The following is a 25,071-nucleotide window of genomic DNA, read 5'->3' on the forward strand; positions in this document are numbered from 1 at the left end:
GATAGTGTTTTTTAGATCCCTGTATATTGTTCAAGGACATTGCATTGACACTAATGGAGGAGTCCATCACCTTCGATTGTACCACAATATATCAATATCTGTGTAAAATGTTTTCCTGGTTCTGCTCCTTTTGCTCTGCATCACTTCTTGGAGGTTGTTCCAGTCTCCGTGGAATTCCTCCACTTTATTATTCCATTTACCACAATAGTATTCAATCACCAACATATACCACAAATTGTTCAGCCATTCCCCAATTAATGGGCATCCCCTAGTTTTCCAATTTTTGGCCACCACAAAGAGTGCAGCTATGAATATTCTTGTACAAGTCTTTTTCTTATTATCTCTTTGGGGTACAAACCCAGCAGTGCTATAGCTGAATCAAAGGGCAGACAGTGTTTTATCACCCTTTGGGCATAGTTCCAAATTGCCCTCCAGAATGGCTGGATCAATTCACAACTCCACCAGCAATTAATTAGTGTCCCCACTTTGCCACATACCCTCCAGCATTCATTACTTTCCATAGCTGTCATGTTAGCCAATCTGCTAGGTGTGAAGTGATAACTCAGAGTTCTTTTGATTTGCATCTCTCTGAATATAAGAGATGTAGAGCACTTTTTCATGTGCTTATTAATAGTTTTGATTTTTTTGGCTGAGTACTGCCTGTTCATGTCCCTTGCCCATTTATCAATCGGAGAATGGCTTGATTTTTTGTACAATTGATTTAGTTCTTTGTAAATTTGAGTAATTAAACCTTTGTCAGAAGTTTTTATGAAGATTGTTTCCCAATTTGTTGCTACCCTTCTGATTTTGGTTACATTGGTTTTGTTTGTACAAAAACTTTTTAAATTGATGTATTCCAGATTATTTATTTGGCATTTTGTAACTCTTTCTAATTCTTGTTTGTTTTTGAAGTCTTTCCCTTCCCAGAGGTCTGACAAGTATGTTATTCTATGTTCGCCTAATTTTCTTATATTTTCCTTCTTTATGTTCAAGTCATTCACCCATTTTGAATTTATCTTGGTATAGGGTGTGAGGTGTTGATCTAAACTTAATCTTTCCCACACTGTCCTCCAATTTTCCCAGCAGTGTTTATGAAATAGTGGATTTTTGTCCCAAAAGCTGGGATCTTTGGGTTTGTCATATACTGTCTTGCTGAGATTGCTTGCCCCCAGTCTATTACAATGATCCTCCTTTCTCTCTCTTAGCCAGTACCAAATTGTTTTGATGAATGCTGCTTTGTAATATAGTTTAAGGTCTGGGACTGCAAGGCCCCCATTATTTGTGGGTTTTTTTTTTCATTATTCCCCTGGATATCCTTGATCTTTTGTTCTTCCAAATGAACTTTGTTATGGTTTTTTCTAAATCAGTAAAAAAAAATTTTTGGAAGTTCCATGGGTATGGCACTAAATATATAGATGAGTTTGGGTAGGATGGTCATTTTTATTATATTGGCTCATCCTACCCATGAGCAGTTAATGTTCTTCCAGTTGTTCAAGTCTAGTTTTAGTTGTGTGGAAAGTGTTTTGTAGTTGTGTTCATATAGATCCTGTGTTTGTCTTGGGAGATAGTTTCCTAGGTATTTTATTTTGTCTAAGGTGATTTTGAATGGGATTTCTCTTTCTAGTTTTTGCTGCTGAGCTGTGTTGGAGATATATAGAAATGCTGAAGACTTGTGTGGGTTTATTTTGTATCCTGCAACTTTGCTAAAGTTGTTGATTATTTTGATTAGTTTTTTGGTTGAATCTCTAGGATTCTTTAATTAGACCATCATGTCATCTGCAAAGAGTGATAATTTGGTCTCCTCCTTGCCTATTTTGATGCCTTCAATTTCTTTTTCTTCTCTAATTGCTACTGCTAGTGTTTCTAATAAAATGTCAAATAATAGAGGTGATAACGGGCATCCTTGTTTCACTCCTGATCTTAATGGGAAGTATCCCCATTGCAGATGATATTAGTTGATGGTTTTATATATATTCTGTTTATTATTTTTAGGAATGACCCTTCTATTCCTATGCTTTCTAGTGTTTTTAGTAGGAATGGGTGTTGTATTTTATCAAAGGCTTTGTCTGCATCTATTGAGATAATCATGTGGTTCTTTTTGGTTTGCTTGTTGATGTGGTCAATTATGTGGATAGTTTTTCTAATGTTGAACCAGCCCTGCATCCCTGGTATAAATCCTACTTGATCATGGTGGATGACCCTTCTGATCACTTGCTGGACTCTTTTTGCTTGTATCCTATTTAAGATTTTTGCATCTATATTCATTAGGGAGATGGGTCTATAATTTTCTTTCTCTGTTTTTGGCCTGCCTGGCTTTGGAATTAGTAACATGTTTGTGTCATAAAAGGAGTTTGGAAGAACTCCCTCTTTGCTTTTTATGTCAAATAGTTTGTATAGTATTGGAGTTAGCTGTTCTTTGAATGTTTGATAGAATTCACTGGTGAATCCATCAGGCCCTGGGGATTTTTCTTAGGAAGTTCTTTGCTGGCCTGTTGGATTCCTTTTTCTGATATGGGATTATTTAAGAAATCTATTTCTTCTCCTGTTAGTCTGTGCAATTTATATTTTTGTAAATATTCATCCATATCACCTATGTTGGTATATTTATTGCCGTATAGTTGGGCAAAGTAGTTTTTAATGATTGCCTTAATTTCCTCTTCATTAGAGGTGAGATCCCCCTTTTCCTCCTTGATGCTGTTAATTTGCCTTTCTTCTTTCTTTTTTTTAAATTAGATTGACCGATACTTTGTCTATTTTGTCTGTTTTTTCAAAGTACCATCTACTAGTCTTGTTTATTAGCTCAATAGTTCTGTCACTTTCGATTTTATTAATTTCTCCCTTAATTTTTAGGATCTCTAGTTTGTTTTTCTTCTGGGAGTTTTTAATTTGTTCGTTCTCAAGTTTTTTGATTTGCATTTCCATTTCCATGACCTCTGTCCTCCTTAATTTGTTAATATATGCACTCAGGGATATGAATTTTCCTCTAAGCACTAACTTGGCTTCATCTCATAATGTTAGAAAGGATGTCTCACATTTGTCATTTTCCTCAATGAAATTATTAATTGGTTCTATGATTTCTTCTCTAACTAACTGATTTTGGAGTATTATATTATTTAATTTCCAATTAATTTTTATTTGGCTCTCCATGTACCCTTAACCAATCAATATTTTCATTGCCTTGTGATCTGAAAAGACTGCATTTATTATTTCTGCTTTTCTGCATTTGACTGCCATGTTTCTGTGGCATAGTGTATGATCTAGTTTTGTGAATGTGCCATGTGGTGCTAAAAAGAAGGTGTATTTTTTTGTCCCTATTTATTTTTCTCCAAATGTCTATTAACTCTAATTTTTCTAAGATTTCATTCACCTCTTTTACCTCTTTCTTGTTTATTTTTTGGTCTGATTTATCTAAATTTGATAGTGTTTGGTTCAAGTCTCCCACTAATATGGTTTTACTATCTATTTCCTCCTTCAATTCTCCTAGTTTCTCTATTAAAAATCTGGATACTATACCATTTGGTGCATACATGTTGATTAGTGATATTTCCTCATTGTCTATACTCTCTTTTAACAGAATATATTTACCTTCCCTATCCCTTTTGATCAGGTCTACTTTTGCTTTGGCTTTGTCAGATATCATGATTGCAACTCCTGCCTTCTTTCTATCAGTTGAGGCCCAAAAGGTCTTACTCCAACCTTTAATTCTAACCTTAAGAATGTCAACCCACCTCATATGTGTTTCATGAACACAACAAATGTTAGGGTTTGGGGTTCTAATCCAATCTGCTATTTCTCTCCATTTTATGGGTGAGTATATCCCATTCATGTTCAAAGTTATGATTGTTATTTGTGGATTCGCTGCCATTTTGATATCTTCCCCTATTTCTGACTTTTCTTCTTTAGCTATCTCCTTTTTAACCAGTGTTTTACTTTAGGTCAATCCCCCTATTGCCCTCCCTTGAGATGCTTCCCTTTCTAGCCTCTCCATTTTTATGCTCCCATCCCCTCCCCCTCTCCTTCCATGCCTTTTGATACTCCCCCTCCCCTCTCCCTCCTTAATTTTCCTTTCTTTCTTGCCCTAATGTATAAGATAGAATTCATTATCCCACTCGATCTAGATGTTCTTTCCTCTCAGAGTTGATTTCACTGAGAGTAAGGTTTAAGTAATTCCACTTCACGCTCTCTTCCTCTCCTTCTCATATAAGAGTTCTTCCCCTCCCCTTCCTATGTGTATCTTTATATGGGTAAGATTATTCTATTAAGAGCCCTCCCCCACATTTCTTGAAGTAAATCTTAGTGTTATCGATGATTCCCCCCTCCCTTTTCCTTTCTTTGCCCCCACTTTCCCCAAATCTTCTTAATGCCCCAAACTTTCTCTATGCATGTTTCTTCTAACTACTCTTATGATGCTACAATTTTTGAGAGTTACACAAAACATTTTCCCCACTTACTAATATATATATATAATTTAATGTACATATAGTCCTTATAGAAGAGAGTGTGACTTAAAGAAAAAGATAAGATTTATCTCCTTTTCCCTTTCTTTTATATTTACCTCTTCATGTTTCTCTTGCTTTCTGTGCTTGGATATCGAACGTTCCACAGAGCTCTGGTCTTTTCTTAGCAAATGCTTGGAAATCTTCTATTTTGTTGAATGCCCATACTTTCCCCTGGAAGTATATAGTCAGGTTTGCTGGGTAGTTGATTCTTGGTTGGAGTCCCAGCTCTCTTGCCTTACTAAATATTGTGTTCCAAGCTTTGTGGTCTCTTAGTGTGTTAGCCACTAAGTGTGATCCTTATGGAAGCCCCCCCCCCCCATATCTGAAGCTCCTCTTCTTGGCTTCTTGTAGGTTTTTCTCCTTTTCTTGGAAGCTCTTGAATTTGGCAATTACATTTCTGGGTGTTTTCTTTTGGGGATTTAGTATAGAGGGTGTTCTAGGAACCCTTTTTATTTCAATTTTACCCCCTTGCTCCAGAACATTTGGGCAATTTTCTTCTATAATCTCCTGTAGAATAACATTGAGTTTATTGTTTATCCCTGGTTTTTCTGGGAGACCTATAATTCGGGGGTTGTCTCTTCTTCCTCTGTTTTCCAAGTCTGTGACCTTTTCAGTGAGATATTTTATGTTTTCTTCTAATTCCTTAATTTTTTGGGTTTGCTTTATTGATTCTTGCTGTTTTATCATCTCACTTTCTTCGAGTTGCTTAATTCTGGTCATTAGGGCCTGGTTTTGCTTTTCAGATTTGTCTGCCCTTCTATTGGATTCTTCCAGCCCTTTCTCCAATTGTGCAGTCTTATTTGTCAGACTGCTGATCTCTTTCTCCCATGTTTCTTTCCAGGTTTCCATCTTTTCGATAAGTTCCAGTTTGAGATCTTCCAGTGCTTGTTGATAGTTTCCATTTTGGGAGGCATATTCTGATTTTTTTGGGGGGGTTTCCTCCTCATTCTTTTCTTTTCCTTGGGTACTTCCACCATAAAAATTTTCAATAGTCATCTTTTTCCCTTTCTTCCTGGAGGCTTGATTTTGGGCCATGTGAGCAATCCCTTTAGTGGTTTTATTCCCCTTTCCTTTTTGGTCTGGGGTCTGGGTGATATGGGTGGGTTTTCTGTGAATTTAAGTTGCCTCAGACTAGTTCTTCCCAGCCTCCAATGTTTCTTAGTGCACTGGACCCCTGATCACAACCAAACTGCCTAGGTTTTTAGCTCTGCCCAGATGCTCACCTCAACCGCCCCGAGTATGGCTCCCTGGTACCCCTGTACTCAGAGCAGGACTCTCCCATGAAACAGCCCTGAGACGCTTCTTCCTGGCAGTCCCCAGATCCCAAGGACCCCAGAGTGCCCCCCTCAGACAGAGACGTTCCCCACTCACTCGCCATCCCAGTGAGTGCTCCGGTAGCTCACCCTGGTTTGGTGGGGGAGGGGGGGGAAGGAGGCTCAGTTCTCTTTTCTGTGCAAACTTTACCTCCTTCTTATTATAGTGTGGAAATGTTCAAACCCCATGTACCTTCGCCTCTGTGGGGTACTGGTGAGTACTGTGGAGTCCTTCTGTTCCTCCACAGTTGATTTTTATGCTCCTTTGATGTAGTCTATTTCATTCGGTGCCAGGGAGAGGAAGTGTGTGGCATATAGATTGCAGCCATGATTTCCTGGAAGTCCTTTTGAGATTAATTCTGTTAAAATAGTCATGCTTTTTCATATACCCCAGACTTTTTGAGTAAAAAATTCTTCCATGTTGATTTATATTATTAACTACTATTCAGGTTGCTTAAATACTTCTGACTAAGGTTCTTGTTTTTTTTAAGCCATAAATAAATAAAACTTTAAGGGGAAAGTTCTTCCTAAGGCTTTAAAAAACTAACACACAACCTGATTCTATTCTACAAGAATTTATCACCTGTCTACTTTGTGCCAAATACTATGGATTGACCTGGGGAAGTGTATCAATAAAATTATCCAATGGAAATATGATCTCAGTAATGTGGGTCCTTCTACCAAAGGTAAACAAGTCATTTATGCCTTTACTTCTTGAGAAACCTTTGTTCACATCCTTCCATGAGATTAACAGATGTTCATTGAATATTCTGTATGTTTTCTTGGCATCCTTTTAACATTGCACACATACCAGTGAAGCACACAGACTGTCCAGCAGTTATTCCCTGCACTCTCTTATAAATTCATCTGTTTTCCCACGCAAAATGTAAATGAATATTCAAAATACATTTATTGCTTTAGTCAGTTTTTATATCACTTTTATTTTCCATTGTATTCTTTCCTCAATACACCCAGATTGTTCTTCCTTATAATTGAGAAAAAACAATAATGAAGTTAGCAGGTGGAGCAGTTCAAAAAAATTAATCATTATTGAAAAATGTCAGAAATAGTCATCATTGCATACTTGTTTTATCCTTTTCTATAAAGAAGATGATGCCTTCCCATAGTTCTTCTTTCGGAGCCACATTCAGTATTCGATTTCAGAGATTTTACATTTGTTTTCTTATTGTTGCTGTTTACTTTTACATTTTTGTAGCCACTATGTGTATTGTTTTCCATGACCTACTGTCTTCATTTTGTTTCACTTGACACATATAACCTCCTACTTATATTTTAGTCATATACTTCAATGTTTAACTATTCTCCAAATAATAGAGCCCATCTTTTTTCATACTTTACAGATTTGTGATCAACTCCTATACATTCCTTATTTGGAATATTTTGTAGCCTTCTTGAGCATATTATCTGATTTTCATTTTCAAATTAATTTCTTTAGAGATTGTAATGTTCCATGATTTGCAGTTATGCCACATAATTACATATACTATATGGGGAACAAAAAGAAAAATTTATTTTGTGTATGCTCAAATGTGTATTTATGATTTGTGTACCTCATTCTAAGTTCCACAGAATTCTTATCTTTGGGGCTCTTCTTTTCTGACCACTGTACTACACACTGTAGTAAGCATTCATGATAGGCACTGCATTGCTGCTGAGTTCTTCTTCTTCTTCTTCTTCTTCTTCTTCTTCTTCTTCTTCTTCTTCTTCTTCTTCTTCTTCTTCTTCTTCTTCTTCTTCTTCTTCTTCTTCTTCTTCTTCTTCTTCTTCTTCTTCTTCTTCTTCTTCTTCTTCTTCTTCTTCTTCTTCTTCTTCTTCTTCTTCTTCTTCTTCTTCTTCTTCTTCTTCTTCTTCTTCTTCTTCTTCTTCTTCTTCTTCTTCTTCTTCTTCTTCTTCTTCTTCTTCTTCTTCTTCTTCTTCTTCTTCTTCTTCTTCTTTTCTGCTTCTGCTTCTTCTTCTTCTTCTTCTTCTTCTTCTTCTTCTTCTTCTTCTTCTTCTTCTTCTTCTTCTTCTTCTTCTTCTTCTTCTTTTCTGCTTCTTTTCTGCTTCTTCTGGGACTACTATCCATGATTGATTGATGTAGAAACTAAGGGAGGATCATGTTAAGATCACATTAATAGTTACTTCTACAGTGAACATTAGAACTCTATCCTCAATGACTATTTTTCAATAAAATTTTGCTCCCACTTTTTCTCAGTAACTATCTTTGACTACTTATTGTAACATCAACTATATCATCACTTGTTTATAAATTTCCTCATGGATTGGTATTATATATTTGATGAAAATTTTGTCTTAAATATTGAATTAGAGGAAAGAACATTTGCTATACTTGTATAAGCACTTAATGTCAAGACACTTTTCAACACTTCAATTTAGGATTTTGTGTGTATGTACATGTGTTCGTTTGTGTGTGTGTGTGATATGTGTTGTTACATTCCTTTATTTTTCTAAATGCTCCTAAAACTCCCTGAATCATCTATAATTCAGCCTGATGACTCTGAAATGTTGTGTAGCTTCCTGTTCCTTCTTCCAAACAACTTCTGTTTGACAGGCAATCATTTGTAAGGAGGGCATAATGCCAAATAATGAATTCTCAGATCTTTCAAAAGCCATATTCTTTGGAAATATTTCCTAAAATGTCACACTTACAACACCAAAGGATGAAAATAGAGGCTATGCAGATTTCTAACATTGTATGAAGCATGTGATTTATTCTTCAGGATAGTGGCATTTTCCAGGCAGCAGTCAAGGAAATATTTAGCAATATATCTGTAGCTATATCTATACTTTTATGTTATCTATATTTGATCTATAATTGCATCTCTTTCTTTCTCTCTTAATATATGTATATGTTTATATATACATAATACACATATGTATATGTAATATCATTTATCTAACTGTGAAATTATAAATAGGTGGAACTATGACCTATGCCATATATGGCAAAGGACAAGAATTGAAGGATGGGATTTCTTGAATTTTTATCTAAAGCTGCATCATATTTATCAACTCTAGTCATTAGACATTGAATAGGTATCTCCTATGTAATATATTCATCAGGCAAACAAACAGATTAGACAAACAAAATTAGAAACTTAATTAGAAACAAATATTAGTTAGTGCTGAAAGTAATTACAGAGATTATTTAGCCAAAATATCTCATGCAAATATGGGCAGTGAGACTCAGAGAGTTTACATTGATTCTTCATGGTAAAAAAAAAATTAACTACTGATGAAGGCAGACTTTGTCCTTCTCAGGCCAATGCTTGTCCTAGCCTGATTTAAACTTCCTAAAAAAGTGCTGAACTTTTGTTAGGCAAAGATTCTTCTTTCATTGAAGGTCCCCTTCACCAAAGAAGTAATAAATAAATAAGATTGTAAATATTTCTCAAATATATTTAAATTCCTTGAGTTCACATGTCATACCAAATATACAAAATAAAGCAGATATTAAGTAGATTGGCCTAACAGCATCCTGATAAAGTACTACTTAATTAAACAACTAGCCTTTAGGCATTAAATCAAATATAGAAAACTAAAAATTTTTTTTTAATACCTGTAGTTTATTTTTAGTAGTATTATGTGTATTGTGCTACTTTTGTAGAATGCAAGATTCTTGTGGGCAGGGGCCATCTTGATTTTTTCCCCTTTATTTGTAGCCCCAGCAACTTTGAGAGTTGCTGACATGTGGTAAGTGCTTATTTAATTAAATTCACTTTAACACAGAAGATAAAATATACTTTAGGTGACAAAATTAATTTTTTTTGTAAGCAAAAGTGAAAATTTTATCTAAAAGAGCAGTCAACACTACAATACAAACCAGTAGATTTGTCAACTTATAGGAGCTATTGAATGATGAATTTTAAACCTCTGAAAGAATTTTGGTGATTACATATAACCCCTTGCCAAAAATGCTATAGTGGGTAGAGCACTGGATCTGGAATTATAGAAAATAGATTAAATCTTGCTTCTGATATTTTTACCTTCTGACCTACAGCAAATCAGTCTATCAGTTCTAGAACTTAGTTACCTCATTTTAAACAAGGGACAATATCTCTCCCAGCTCTAAATCCAAATACATGGTAGGATGTCATTAAAAACAAAACAAAACTCAAAAACAGTGGTTCTTGGGTTGAATAAAGCAATGTGAGAGAATTTCATGGCATTATTTATATCATACATCTTGGTGTATTGGCATTAGAAATCTTGTTCTGTCCCACAAAAGAGGCTTTCTTCCATGGTGACCAAGGTTTTTTTATAGTGTGTTAATACTATCATATCTACTATTGGTGATTCTCAAAAAAAAAAATGAATCCAAGGGTAAGTCATATCTCATCATTTCCTTTTTTATTGGTTTCTAGGGGAATATGTTGTCATGACCACCCATTTCCACTTGAAGAGAAAAATTGGCTACTTTGTTATTCAAACATACTTACCCTGTATAATGACTGTTATCCTCTCCCAAGTTTCTTTTTGGCTCAACAGAGAGTCTGTGCCAGCAAGAACTGTCTTTGGTAAGTGCAAGATAAGTATCTAAATCTCATTCACAAATACCTATGCATGGGGGAGTATATGCAAGGGGGCAGGTAGGTGGTTCAGTGGATAGAGAACCATGCCTGGAAACAAATCTGGTCTCAAACATTTTGTAGCTATCTGACCCTGGGCAAGTCACTTAACCCCCATTCCCTACACTTTGCCATTCTTCTGCCTTGGAACTAATACATAGTATTGATTCTAAGATGGATGATAAGGATTTTATTTAAAGAGTATATGCTAATCCCTTTAGTTAAAAAAAAAGTATGAAAAAAACAGGAATTTGACCCCACAAGCTGTCCAAAGACACTGAAATTGTGTTTGAGGGTCCAGAAAATTTGAATCCAGGTGATCATCTAGAATAATGGCCTTAGTACAAATCTAAATGAAAACACAAGATTGTTTCAAATTTCAAAAATGTAGACAAAAGCCAAAACATTCCATTTCAAATGTTTACATTCATATGCCATAGAAATTGGAAGCCTGTTAAGATATGCATGACTCCTCTACAATATCATAAATTTTAATCAGAAGAAAATATTTCCTTTTTAGGATCCCATCATTGCTGTTTATAGTGCCAGTTTCTCTTTGTTATGAAGAATCTGTACCCTAATAATAACAAATACAATGGACAAAGCAATGGAACTGAAATCAAAACGACCTGTGTTCTAACACAATTTCACATTTACTAGCTTTGTGACTCTCAGCAAGTCACCAACTTCTATATTTCTCCATTTCCTCATTTGAAAAAGGGAAATAATAAGAGCATATACCTCAAGGGTTGGAGCAAGGATAAAATATTTTCTAAAAACTATGCAAACCTTATAAATAAATGCTAGGTGTTATTATTGATATGTTTGTTACTCAACTCTTTAAGCGATTCTTTCAACCCATAGTCTTTATTACCTTCTGTTACATAACTAGCATTTTTGATATATATCAGAGTTGAAGAAAAACCCCTAAAAGGTATATCAAATTGGAACATTGGCTCATTAATTATTTCAAAAGCCAAAACATCAAGCACATTTACTCAGTGTGTGTACGCATGACTGTGTCTGTGTTTAAAGAATGAAACTAAAAATCTGAATCCTAAAATATTGGTAAACATTTGTCAAAAATTGTTTCTACATGTAAATGGAAACAAATTACTAAGTATTTTCTTTTTTAAAAGAGTGAAATTGCAAAGGCAAGTTGAGGGAAAATGCCTGCAAAGATTTTTTTTTTCCCTTTGGAGAGATTTCCCTTCAGCTTTTCAGTGTTTCACAAGTAAGGAATATTGGACATAATGCTTTCCAAAGGCTTGTTTCTCTGACTAATAATTGTCCTTTTGATCATTATAACTACATAACAAACACAGCTGTGGTCAAGATTTTCTGAACATCAACATGCACTTTTTCAAATGTTTTACCTTCACCAGATTCCCCTATATATATATTTTTTTCTTTCTGAGACATGTATGCCTTTAACATTTACTTAGCAAATATGTTTTTGATATTTTTACCTTGAATTCAGTATATTATTTTAAACTGTGCCCTGCCTGAAGGGTTATAGAGAGTTTAAAATTGTGAGGAAGAAAAAAAATCTTAAATTTGGATATATTTTTAAACTTAGTTTTCATAATATTGTAATCACTTGTGAAAGATTTAGATATTCTAATCAAGACAGTGATCTAAGATAATTTCAAAGGACCCACAATGAAAATTGCTATCTATCTTCAGAGGAAAAAAATAATGAACTCAGTATAGATTGAAACATACTTTTTAAAGTACATATACATGCATGCATTTTCTTTATTTTTCTTAAAGTTTTTTTAATGTTTTCGTTTGCAATAGACTAAACCAAAATGTTTTGCATAACTTCACATATATAATTTCTATTGCATTGCTTTCCTTCTGAAGGGGTGAGGGAAGGGCAGGATACAAGGAGAGAACCTGGACCTCAAAATATTTTGAAAATTAACATTAGAATGATTTTTTCAATATAACTGTAAAAGAATTGTGATCAAACATTTTAAAATCATAGTCTGTATTAAATATTTCTCTCTGTATATCTAGAGTTTTCCATGATGATTTTGAGGCCAAAGAAGATAAGTGATTTATTTGAAATTGCACAGAAACTAAATATCTGATCTAGGATATAAATGTAGTTGTTCTTATTACAGATGTGTGAACAGGATTAGATAAATCTTCACCCAGACTGAAATTTATCTTCCCCAAAATAGGATCAGTGAGAAACCACATTCTCACTTTTTAATCCTATATCATCTCCCTTTGCTGATAGATTACTTTTCTAATTTTTTTGTATTTTTGTGTATGTTTTCTTTTTTTTTCCTAGGGGTGACAACTGTCCTTACTATGACCACCCTGAGTATCAGCGCCAGAAATTCTCTTCCCAAAGTGGCCTATGCCACAGCCATGGATTGGTTTATTGCAGTGTGTTATGCCTTTGTATTTTCAGCATTGATTGAATTTGCCACCGTAAATTATTTCACAAAAAGGGGTTATGCTTGGGATGGCAAAAGTGTTGTTCCAGAAAAGGTAAAATCTTTAACAGTTACTATTAAGCATTTAATTTATTTGAGTCTCTGAAAGTTAGTCAGAAGGAATTTTAACAAATCGAATGATAATATCTTTAGCCTTATTGAAGTGACCAAGTCAATTAGTCAGGTAAAGAGGCATTTATTTAAATACATTATATGTGCTAGCTTTATGGTAGGTACTGGCCAGGTAGATTCATTCATTTAATCAATACATTTTACTATATCTATTATGTATAGATACTGTATTAGATGCAGTGGACTACAAAAATTTAATAAGGTACTAAAGTAAGATACCAAAATAATTTGTATTGTCTCTTTTAGGACTTTACAGTCTTTATTTGTCCCTAGGAAAGTCTTAATTTAATGAGTCACAGATTTTTCATTTGTAAAACAGGTAATTTGTAATAGATGATCTTTTAAATATCTTGCTGTTCTAAATCTAGGATTCTATGAATACCATAGGTAAGATATAATATATAAAATAATATATGGCACATGTAAAATATTTCATCTGAAGATCAATTGAAAGAACTTCAACTGATATTTAGCCTGGAGAAGGGTGGGGGAGGACATAAATATTATCAAATATTTTAAAGGTAATTATATTGAAGAGGAATTCAACTTTTTTTTACATTGTCTTTGTCTCAGAAGTCAAAATCAGGAACAAAATCAGGAAGTCAAAATTAGGAGTTTAGTTATAAAGAATTAAATTCAGGCTTGATATCAGTAAAAAAAAGCCTTAAAAATGAGAGCTGTCAAAACATAAAATGAATTGTCTCTAAAAGGGAGTAGGCTATCCTACTTCTCAGGCCCCTTCAAGTAAAGATTGCATAACCACATACACAGTATGTTAAAATGGGGATACAACATTATAGATTGTATTTGTTACATTGGAAGGCCATTAAAATATTATTATGTTTAAAATTCTCTGGAGAGTGTATATTAATTAATAATTATTTATTAGGTAGTAAAGATTGGAGTGAAAGACAATCACATACCTGGCCATGCCTAACTAATATGAGTTTTTTGCACTTGTCTCCACTAGCTAGCCAAAAGCCCACGTACCTGAAAAAGTATCCAGACTGAGCACTCTCCTTCCTCCAGTCCCTCTCTTAAAACCCCTAGTGATATAATTACTTCTGGGTCTCTCTAGATAGACAGACTTGATCTCAGTAACAGGAATAACTTGGGACAAGAGGCAGGTTTCTTCAAGGTGGGAAGCCACAAGGCCTTTGGGGTCTTCCCATAGTGTGTATGCACACCCAATCCAAGAGTGGGATTCATACCGACCAAAATGAGTTTTCAGAAGAAGAGATTGGTACAATTTATAGGAAATTCACAAAATAATTCCTAAATGTAAACTTCTGAGACTTGTATGAATTACATGATTCTGTTAAATATGGGTAATATAACTTAGAATTGGAAAAGTACATAATAGGGGTGTGAGTTCAGAAGATAGAGAGAAATTGTCTTCGGGAAGAAAGAATTGTAAATCAGAGATGGCTTCAGGGAGGAAGTTACATAGACCTTGATGTTAAAGATTCAGTAGAATTTCAAGGGTCAGAAAAAAATATTGGAATGATTTCTGCCATTATACTCTTAGATAATAGAGAACTACTGAGATTTTAAGAGAAAAACAAAGTCCACTGAGCAAATATTTGTGCTGGACATAATGTTGAATATCAGAGCATTGTGTAAAAGTCCTCACATTACTAATGAATGAATTAACGTATAACTTATTTGTATACTGAGTTCAATTATGCTAAAATGTTTTAAGTTTTATAATGTTTAGATGTCTTAAAAGCTTCCATAATATGTATATATATATATAAAACCCTTACCTTTTATCTTGGAATCAATGCTGCATTTTGGTTCTAAGGCAGAAGACTGGTAAGGGCTAGGTAATGGGGGTTAAGTCACTTGCCCAGGATCACACAGCTAGGATGTATCAGATTTGAAACCAGGACCTTATGTCTCTGGGACTGGTTCTCAATCCACTAAGCTTCCCAGCTGCTCCCCATAATATTTTTTTTAAATAGTTAAGTAGGTAATATTCCTCTTTTACACAGATATGTCATTTCAAACAAAATCCCAACTTCCTTCATTGTATTGTCCTAAGTCAAGAATTGATTTCCCTTCCTTCTCTTCTGAGTTCAAGTAATATGACCAACATTTTACTTTAAGACCAAGAAAAATCCACCTCTTTCAAATATTGAATGTGAGTGAGCATAGGTTCTATAATGTTTGGGATTTTTAAAACTTTAGAATCTATCTTGAGGTTTTCATGAAGGGTTATGCCTACAATATACTTGAGAGATGATTCATCCAGCCCCTGTTTGAACTTGCCCATAGGCTTCTTAGGTCTGATGCCAACTTGTCTCAGTGAGTTTTGTGAGAGATGGTTTACAATCTTATCTAACATAATCTGCAATGTAAATAGGTTACATCATTTATCAGAGGTTCATATTATTTCCTTTTATTACTTTTTAAAATGCTTTAAATAAAAACATTTTCAGGAAAAAATAAATTGACCACTTGATACTGCTTATAAAAGTTTAAAGAATCTCTAAAATCTATTCTTCATTGATTCCACTTTGAACAGTTAGTTACATTTTATTGAAGAGATGACATTTTGTTAATAGAATAATTGTTTTGCAATTAATAGCAAAAAACTCTATTCAAATTAGGATTTGCATTCAGCATATATGAATTCTAAAATCTTGAGGAAAGAGAATTAAAATTATTTAAGTATTTACTATGTGCCATGAACTGTGATAGCCATTTTATAAATATTATTTCATTTGCTCTAACAACAGCCTTGGTGAAAGAAAGAAATAAAAAATAATTAAGTTACCATCCTGAGCCAAGAATCTGACTGTATTTTATGTGTATGAAATACAGAAGTCAGAAGTCTATAGACATGCCTAGACTGTGGCTGGAGACAATCTCATGTCCAGATAACAAGTGTCATGTAGGCATTGGACAGTTGCTTAATAGAGGAAATTAAGAGGTCATATATGAATGTTTTCCTAAAATAAATTTGGAACATTTTTTTCTGAAATGGTTAATAAATTCCAGGAAGAGGATTATATTGTTGGCCTACTTTAAATATTTTTGCAACCAAAAAAAGTCAATAAACACATTTATTGTTTTTCTCTTTTCTCTAGCCAAAGAAAGTAAAGGATCCACTCATTAAGAAAAACAATACCTATGCTGCCACAGCAACAAGCTACACCCCTAACATCGCTCGGGGGGATCCTGGGTTAGCCACCATTGCTAAAAGTGCAACAATTGAACCCAAAGAAGTCAAACCTGAAACAAAACCACCAGAGCCCAAGAAAACTTTTAATAGTGTCAGCAAAATTGACCGACTTTCAAGAATAGCGTTCCCATTGCTTTTTGGAATCTTTAACCTAGTTTACTGGGCCACATATTTAAACAGAGAGCCTCAGCTTAAAGCCCCAAACCCACATCAATAGTCACTTTAACTTTCATAGTCTTGTTCAGTCTTTCCACGCCGGGAATTGCTTTCTGTATTCAACCCAGTAATTCCCGTTTACTTCATTGCCTCCGTCTTAAAGAAACTGAAGGTTTCCTTAATTTAAAAATAAAATATATTAGGACAAGAAACCCTATATGGTAAATCCAAGGTTCTATGGTAAATATACTTGGGAAACTGGATTTAAGAGAGGAAATGAGAAAAAAAAACAAGATCATGGAAAAGAAGAAGGAGGGAGGGGGAGAAAGAGAGAGAGAGAGAGAGAGAGAGAAAGAGAGAGAGAGAGAGAGAAAGAGAGAGAGAGAGAGAGAGAGAACAAAAGAGGTAGGAAAAATGAGAAGAGTATTAAAAATACTCAATAATATCACCAAATTTTGTATAGATATCATATTGTCAAATTCCCTAACAAAGATAATATATATGAAAATATTTTTATGCAAAATATTTAAGAGAAATATAACTTGTTTAACAGTAAAAATAAATCTTACTTCGTTGTTGTGTAGATTATATATTTATTCTTCTGTTAATTAAAATAATGTACGGATTTGATTTTTGAGTGTTACAAGTTCTGGATAACATTTATGCTAATTCTATTTTTAAATCCCCAGGCTTATTGTTATAGAGGTAAATGCTATTTTAAAAATCTATGGAAATTTCATATTTTAAGGTGCATTGATGAATGCTTCAATCTGTCATTTATTGTCATTGTTGTTTTTAATGAACTGTCTAGATGAGACATCATTTGAATACCATACTCAATAGAATAAAAAAAAAAATCTTCCCCAGTGAAAAAAAGCTAATCCCAATAGAACCTAAGTCCTAAAAGAGGTTGGTTCTTGTCTTGAAAATGTTCTAAGAAGGGGCAAAAAAGTATTTTTCAAGCTCTAGATATGTTGAATGTATTATTTTCTATAACACTACATTAAAAGCTTTAGATTGAAATTTATGAATAGCAGACAAAAATAGAATATTTAATATATGTAAATAAATGGCATGAGATTGTACATTTTTTTTTTACTTTTTTAAAAGTTGTGTTCTTAAAATACTGTTCAGGGCTCACCTCTGTTAGGTATCAATATGTTGTTATATGCTGTGGAAACATATTTAGAGTCTGCATAAAAAACTATAGGAAACTTTAAGAGCATAAAATACAAAGATATTGGTTGGAATTATACAGATTGGAAGTAAAGCTGGCAATTAAAAAAAATATCTGATATGGAGCAGTAAGTAAATTACTCTCTGTTCCAGTAATAAAGAAATATTCAAATTTAGGCTACTGTGTGGTAGTGAAAATACTTTTTTTTAATTGTTCCAGCTAGAAAATCATCTGTATATTACTGCTATATTTGCTGATACATAACTGTTAAAATAAGTGATGTAAGATATGTAGCATTCATTATGAAACAAACATCATACGCAAAAGAATGTACAGAAAATAGATTTTATTGATTAAACTTACTACATTTCATTTTTACTGTAGCAATATCTTTGTAGGAACACTATGTAAGGGCTTTAAATATACAATGTCCATTTTGCAGGTAAACTATTTATTATTCCCTAGGAAGTAATTGTAGTCTGTTTCATTACTGCTGACAAGTTTTAGAGATAAACATTTAAGTAGAGGGTATTTTTGCAGTGCTTTGATTGAAAAGAGTTTTGAAGATATTTAAATTCAGTAATCCAGAACCCATGGGCCATGTTCTGAAGGCATTTAAAACACCACCACATGGAACTTCAGCAGCATTGTTCAGTGAGACAATTAAATTTCTGTCATAAATAAAGAGCAACATTTGGTCAATAATAAAAAACAAATTACTACCATACACAGAAACTCAAACATGCATATTTGGTACTGCCTAAACTTGATGGGTATATCTGAAGTTGACCTAAGGATGTCTCACCTTCTGCTGTCATGTGTAGATATATGTATAAAAAACAAGAAAACAATAAAATATGGCTCTTTAACTTCTCTGTACCTGTTTATCTTGTTCTCTTTTTTTAGTGTTAAAAACCAGTGTGTTCATTTAGAGCGTTTTATGCTCCAAGTTACTCATAGCTTACTTTTGGTCTGCATTTTGCAAAATAGAAATGGTTATTACTTAAGTAGTCTGCTTTTGCTATGCAATGATGGCATTATATGACCTCTTATTTTGTTAGTATATGTGGATAGTAGTTTATTGTATGAATTGATTGCACAGTTTATCAAAGACCAGATACTCTATGTAGTTTTTCTACAGTGCTTTGCTAAATCAACCATGTAATACTAGTAAGTCTTCCTTGAAAATAATGGTACACTCTTATAGAGGACAGTTTCTGTTTACTCCTGGGATAATTTTAAAAATGACATTGAATGTTTATTGCACTTCAGTGCAGTGATGTGGCAATAAAACCTAAAACTAAAAGAGGTTGTTTATGGCAGACGCATGCACTGCTTTACAAAGTTTAGCAAAAGCTCTTTATTTTATGTCAGGCTGTAATTCTATTATAATAATAAAGCTGAAACTATTCAATAACAAAATAAATTGTTTATTTTGTTTATTTTTTGGTCACTTCCTACTCTGTAGTGTTGACAAGATTCTAATTTCTTTCTATTAGAGTATCCCCAGTTTTTGTAAAGACTGGATGTTTCAAGTAACTTTTAGAATACTAGGTACATAGGGCATTGCCACAGAGTCATTGTTTATAACAACTCACATCATCAACACAATTTCTCTAAGTTACCATCAAAAATTAGAAATGAAATCCTAATACTTCTGAAAAAAAAGTATGTATGTATGTATGTATTTGTGTGTATTTGCATGCCTGTGTATGCATAGGAGAAGGGAAGGGATGAACCTATTGTTTGTCTTTATTATGAAAGTGAATAAACTCCCTAAGTGAAAAATAATATTTCCTATGGAATTTATAGTCTCAGAAAATATGGAGATTTAAGAAATTACATGACTTGCCTAAGGTCACACAGTCAGAATGTGTCAAAAGTAGGTCATAGGTTCTTTCTAACTCCAAATCTATTTCTCTACCAATTACACCACACTGTCTACTTTAAGAGCTTTGAATTAGGGATATATTGTGAAGAAAAATAAGATGGAATCTAAATGAGGAAATGGTACTAAATAGGGGTCATCTTTTTAGCATTAGACATATAAAGACAATATATTCCTTTATTGGTCCATTAAATTCTCTAAACCAGATTGTCTCTAAATTACATAAAATAATATTCTTAATTAAAAAATCAAAAGTAAGTCCAATTGTGCCATATTTATGTAGCAATAAATCAAGTATATTTATTTTTTATTAGTAGGAAATTTTTAATTAATTTATTAGTAGGCAATTTTTAACATGTAGATGTATGTCTCTTTGGTACATTTAGAACTTCTGCTTTCTTTTGGTAATGTTATTTCATAACTAGCTTGTGACACAACTACCAAATATGAATAAAAGCAATGACTTTAGGGAATGGACAATAAAAATTGATGTGACTCATCATAGTTCAACAAATATTTATTAAAGGGATATTATATTATAGGTTTGGGAATTCAAAGAGAAAATCAAGAGACTGCTGTCCTTAGAAAGCATATGTTTCAATCCTGCAATAATTAAAATCACAAAAGTACATAAGTTCACAGGATTATAAGATTATATGAAGAGAGGACTTTTAAAGTCACCAAATTCAGTTCCCTTGGTATGGCTATAAGGAATTTAAGAGTGTCTAAGAGATTGTGATGTATGTTATAAGTCACAGAGCCAAAATTAGAACTACTTTGGCTACCAAGTCAATTTATTTTCTAATGTATCAAACAAGGAAAAAAATTAAGTCAAATTTTTAAAATTATAATTTTGGCATTATAGTACAAGATTACAAAAATTTTTGATGATCTCCAAAATTAGTGATTCTGTATCCAATCAAAACATCACTTGATAACTTTTAGAAATTGTTCATGATTGATGCATTTAATCATCATATTCAATACCCATCCAAAATCACTTTTTACACGTGCAAAATCTCTATGTATATGTGTGCATACCCACAGTGTGTATGTGTATGTATGTGTGTGTTCTCTCATTTTCATTTGGTGCTCACATATACCCAATGAAGTAAGGCAATATCAAATATCATCACATTCATTTTATAGAACAGGAAGTTGCATGTGAGAATTTATATAACTTTTCCATGTTCATCAGATAATCCAGGGGTAGACTTTAATCTCCACTTATCCTGATTCTATATGTATGTTTCTAGTTACAATTCTACTCTGCCTCTCAGTAAATGAATATAATAAAGAAAGATGATTTAATGATTTATCAAATTAAATCTTTTGCATGCATAGAAAGAAGATCTTTAAGAAAAGAGTAGAAAAGAGAGTGAAGTAGAATAAAATTTAACATATTATAAAATGTAATATAAAATAAAATGTAATTTAGTACAATAAAATGTCATGAAATAATCAGGTATTGTATTGGGTAGCATAGAATAGAATATTATAATATGCCATAATTTTATCATAACATAGTATATATATATATATATATATATATATATATATATATATAACATAATTCAATATAATCCAATATGGCATAGGATAATTCAGCAAAAAATAATATGACATATAATATCATAGGGCATAGTATGGCATAGTATAATTTAGTACAACATGGTCTAATGCAAAACAAAATAATCCTATGCAGCAAGGTACAATAAGTATATAACATTATATAATAAGATAAGATAGATAAGACAGAGTATGATAAATGCAGGGAAGAATAGAATAATGTACAATATGATAGCATGTTAACATGTAGTATATGATAATATAATCTGATAGTACATTGCATCATATGACATGCTGTGATAAGTCATCATTTGATATACAACATAGCATGATTTGGTGAAATATGGTGTGATTGATGTGATATAATATGGTATGGTGAGATGTGATGAGATGAGATATAAAATGATACTATATTCAAATGCATTTTCTTTGACATATTGTACTTACTCTCAACATAAAAGGTTTTCAGGTTTTTTCCTTCTCTATAGTGACAATGACTCTGTACAACCTTCCTTGAGTACATTTGGGAAATGATTCACTGAAAATTATCTCCAATGCAATACATAATATTAGAACAAATTTTTTAATATGAGAAACTAACCAGTCTATTCAGGAATTGAAGCACTAATTAATCCTGTCTTGAATCTAGGATAATATATACATTCTTCTGTATGCCTTTTAAAAACCTTAAAATCTGAATCTCATATCACAACTTTTCTAACCTTATTATATGTGAAAGTGGAATGCACAGGAAACATTAGGGGATTTCCAGGTTAAGAATGCTTGGATTGTGAGTCTTAGAGTCGTAGTTCAACTCTCATCTCTGTACTTATTAGCCCTGTCTTTTGCTGATCTATATGAACCAGAATATAGTAAGCTTTTTGAGGGAAAGGAATGATTTGGTTTGTCTTATTTTCCTAGGTGCCTAGCAGAGATATTAACATATAGCAGGTAGTTTATAATTACATTCTAAATCGAATTGAATAAAGCTATTTTGAAGCTGTCAAATACATCTACTTATTTCACACTAGATATATAGATATAATGAAATATAGAAAATGAAGTTGTCTTTCAAAATATCCCATTTGGAGATAACTTCTAAAGTGACATTTCCTCTCAAAATCCTGAGAAACAAATGCTTAATGAAATGATATATTTTAATTTTAAATGCCTCTAGAATATATAAAGGTGATTGCTATTTGAATACATCATTGAAAATAAAAAAATAGTCTTAGAACTAATAAGCAGAAAGAACAACAATGATAATAACAACTAGAACTTATATAGTACTTCAAGGTTTGAAAAGTGTTTTACATATATTGTCCATTTTTATCTTCACAGTAACCTTGAGAGGAGTTGTTACTATAATTCCTATTTTATATATGAACCAACTGAGACATATGAAAGTTGACTCCAGTTTCAGGACTCTCTCTATTCTGACATTTAGATCAACATAAAGTTCTTATTTGAATATAGCACTGTCTTATTCAAAAAAACCTTTTTTTGCATAATTAACAAAAAATGTCATTTGGGATGATTAAAGATTGTTTTGGCATTTTATTTAATAAAGAAGAAGTAGAAGTAAAAAATAAAGAGATAAAATTGCAGTGGACAGACTTTGAATATGTTTTTATGTTCATTTCAGTCATTGAAACTACTTTTTATATTTACTTTTTCCATTTGGAAGTTGATTTTTAATTTAATTTGATACTCTTTCTTAGGAAGTTATTTTCCTTTTCATTTCTGTTTTTATTTATATTTGAAAATTTTTATTTAATTAATTAATTTAAAATATGTTTCTATGGTTACAAGATACTTGTTCTTTCCCTCATTTCTCCCAACCCCCTCCCATAGCAGACACACAATTCTGCTGGGTCTTACATGTGTCATTGATCAATATCTATTTCCATATTATTGATATTTGCACTAGAGTGATTGTTTACAGTGTATATTCCCAATCATATCCCCATCAACCCATGTGATGAAGCAGTTGTTTTTCTTCTGTATTTCTACTCCCACAGTTCTTCCTCTGAATGTGGATAGTGTTCTTTCCATGAGTCACTTAGTATTGTCCTAGATCATTGCATTGTTGCTAGTAAAGATGTTCATTACATTCAATTATACCACAGTATATCAGTCTCTGTGTACTATGTTCTCCTTGTTCTGCTCCTTTCATTCTGCATCAATTCCTGGAGTTCATTCCAGTTCACATGGAATTCCTCCAGTTAATTATTACTTTGAGTACAATAGTATTCCATCCCCAAAAGATACCAAAATTTGTTCAGCTATTCCCCAAATGAAGGGCATCGCCTCATTTTCCAATTTGTTGCCACCACAAAGAGCATAGTTATGAATATTCTTGTACATGTCTTTTTTCTTATTATCTCTTTGGTGTACAAACCCAGAAGTGTTATGTCTGGGTCAAAGGGCAGACAGTCTTTTAGCATCCTTTGGACTTAGTTCAAAATTGTCATCCAGAATAGTTGGATCAATTCACAACTCCACCTACAATACATTAATGTCCCAATTTTGCCACATTCCTTCCAACATTTATTACTTTTCTTTACTGTTATATTAGTCAATCTGCTAGATGTGAGGAGATACCTCAGAGTTGTTTTGATTTTCATTTCTCTAATTATAAGAGGTTTAGAACACTTTTTCATGTGCTTATTGATAATTTTGATTTCTTTATCTGAAAATTGCCTATTCCTGTCCCTTGCACATTTTTCAACTGGGGAATGGTTTGATTTTTTGCATAATTGATTTAGCTCCTTATATATTTGAATAATTAGACCTTTGTCAGAGTTTTTTGTTATGAAGTTTTTTCCCCAACTTGTTGCTTCCCTTCTAATTTTGGTTGCATTGGTTTTGTTTGCATAAAAACTTTTCAATTTAATATAGTCAAAATTATTTATTTTACATTTTTAATTTTTTCTAACTCTTCTTGGTCTTGAAATCTTTCCTTTCCCAAAGATCTGCCAAGTATACTATTCTGTGCTCACCTAATTTACTTATAGTTTTCTTTATATTCAAGTCATTTACCCATTCTGAGTATATCTTGGTGTAGGGTGAGAGATATAGTTCTAAACCCAATCTCTCCCATACTGTTTTCCAATTTCCCCAGCAGTTTTTGTCAAATAGTGGATTTTTGTCCCAAAAGAGGGGATTTGAGTATTTATCAGAGACTGTCTTGATTGAGTCAAGCTAGGTTTCAGAAATCAGCTAAGTTTTTTCAATTATTATTTTTAGTTGTGTGGAAAGTGTTTTGTAGTTGTGTTCATAGAGTTCCAGTGTTTGTATGGGCAGATAGATTCCTAAGTATTTTACTGTCCAGGGTGATTTTAAATGGAATTTCACTTTCTGATTCTTGCTGATGAGGTGTGTTGGAAATAAATAGAAATGCTGATAACTTATGTGAATTTATTTTGTATCCTGAAAATTTGGTGATGTTGTTATTTCCACTAGTTTTTTAGTTGATTCTCTAGAATTATTTAAGTAGACCACCAAAACATCTGCAAAGAGTGATAGGTTAGTCTCCTCATTGCCTATTTTCATATTCTCAATTTCTTTTTCTTCTCTAATTGCTACTGCCAGTGTTTCTAGTACCATGTTAAATAATATAGGTGATAATGGGCATTCTTGTTTCATTCCTGATATTATTGGGAATGTTTCTAGTTTATCCCCATTGCAGATGATGTTTGCTGATGGTTTTAAATTATACTGTCTATTATTTTTAGGAAAGACACTTCTTTTCCTATACTTTCTAGTGTTCTCAATAGGAATGAGAGTTGTATTTTGTCAAAGGCTTTTTCTGCATCTATTGAGACCATCATATAATTTCTGTTGGTCTACTTGTTATTGTGGTCAGTCATATGGATGGTTTTCTCAATATTGAACCATCTTTGCATTCCTGGTATAAATGTCACCTGGTCATAATGAATAACCTACATGATCACTTGCTGTAGTCTTTTTGCTAGTATTCTATTTAAGATTTTTGCATCTATGTTCATTAGGGAGATTAGTCTATAGTTTTCTTTCTCTGTTTTTGACCTGCTTGGCTTTAGAGTCAGTACCATACTTGTGTAATTAAAGGAATTTGGTAGAACTCCTT

At 32.8% G+C, this 25,071-nt stretch overlaps 1 protein-coding gene across 2 annotated transcripts in view; it reads left to right on the plus strand.

The window, feature by feature from the left end:
* The window catches only part of GABRA1 (gamma-aminobutyric acid type A receptor subunit alpha1), an 88,255-nt gene extending 69,326 nt beyond the window's left edge, over nt 1-18,929 (plus strand). For both annotated transcript variants that reach the window (XM_001379986.5, XM_056811543.1), the window contains exons 8-10: nt 10,198-10,350; nt 12,704-12,906; nt 16,076-18,929. In XM_001379986.5, the coding sequence (XP_001380023.1) occupies nt 10,198-10,350; nt 12,704-12,906; nt 16,076-16,387 (668 nt within the window). In that variant the 3' untranslated portion in view covers nt 16,388-18,929. The remainder of the gene's footprint in view (nt 1-10,197; nt 10,351-12,703; nt 12,907-16,075) is intronic.
* Nucleotides 18,930-25,071: the final 6,142 nt, after the last annotated feature.

The sequence above is a fragment of the Monodelphis domestica genome, chromosome 1 (genome assembly GCF_027887165.1).
Source record: "Monodelphis domestica isolate mMonDom1 chromosome 1, mMonDom1.pri, whole genome shotgun sequence".
Classification (NCBI taxonomy): domain Eukaryota; kingdom Metazoa; phylum Chordata; class Mammalia; order Didelphimorphia; family Didelphidae; genus Monodelphis; species Monodelphis domestica.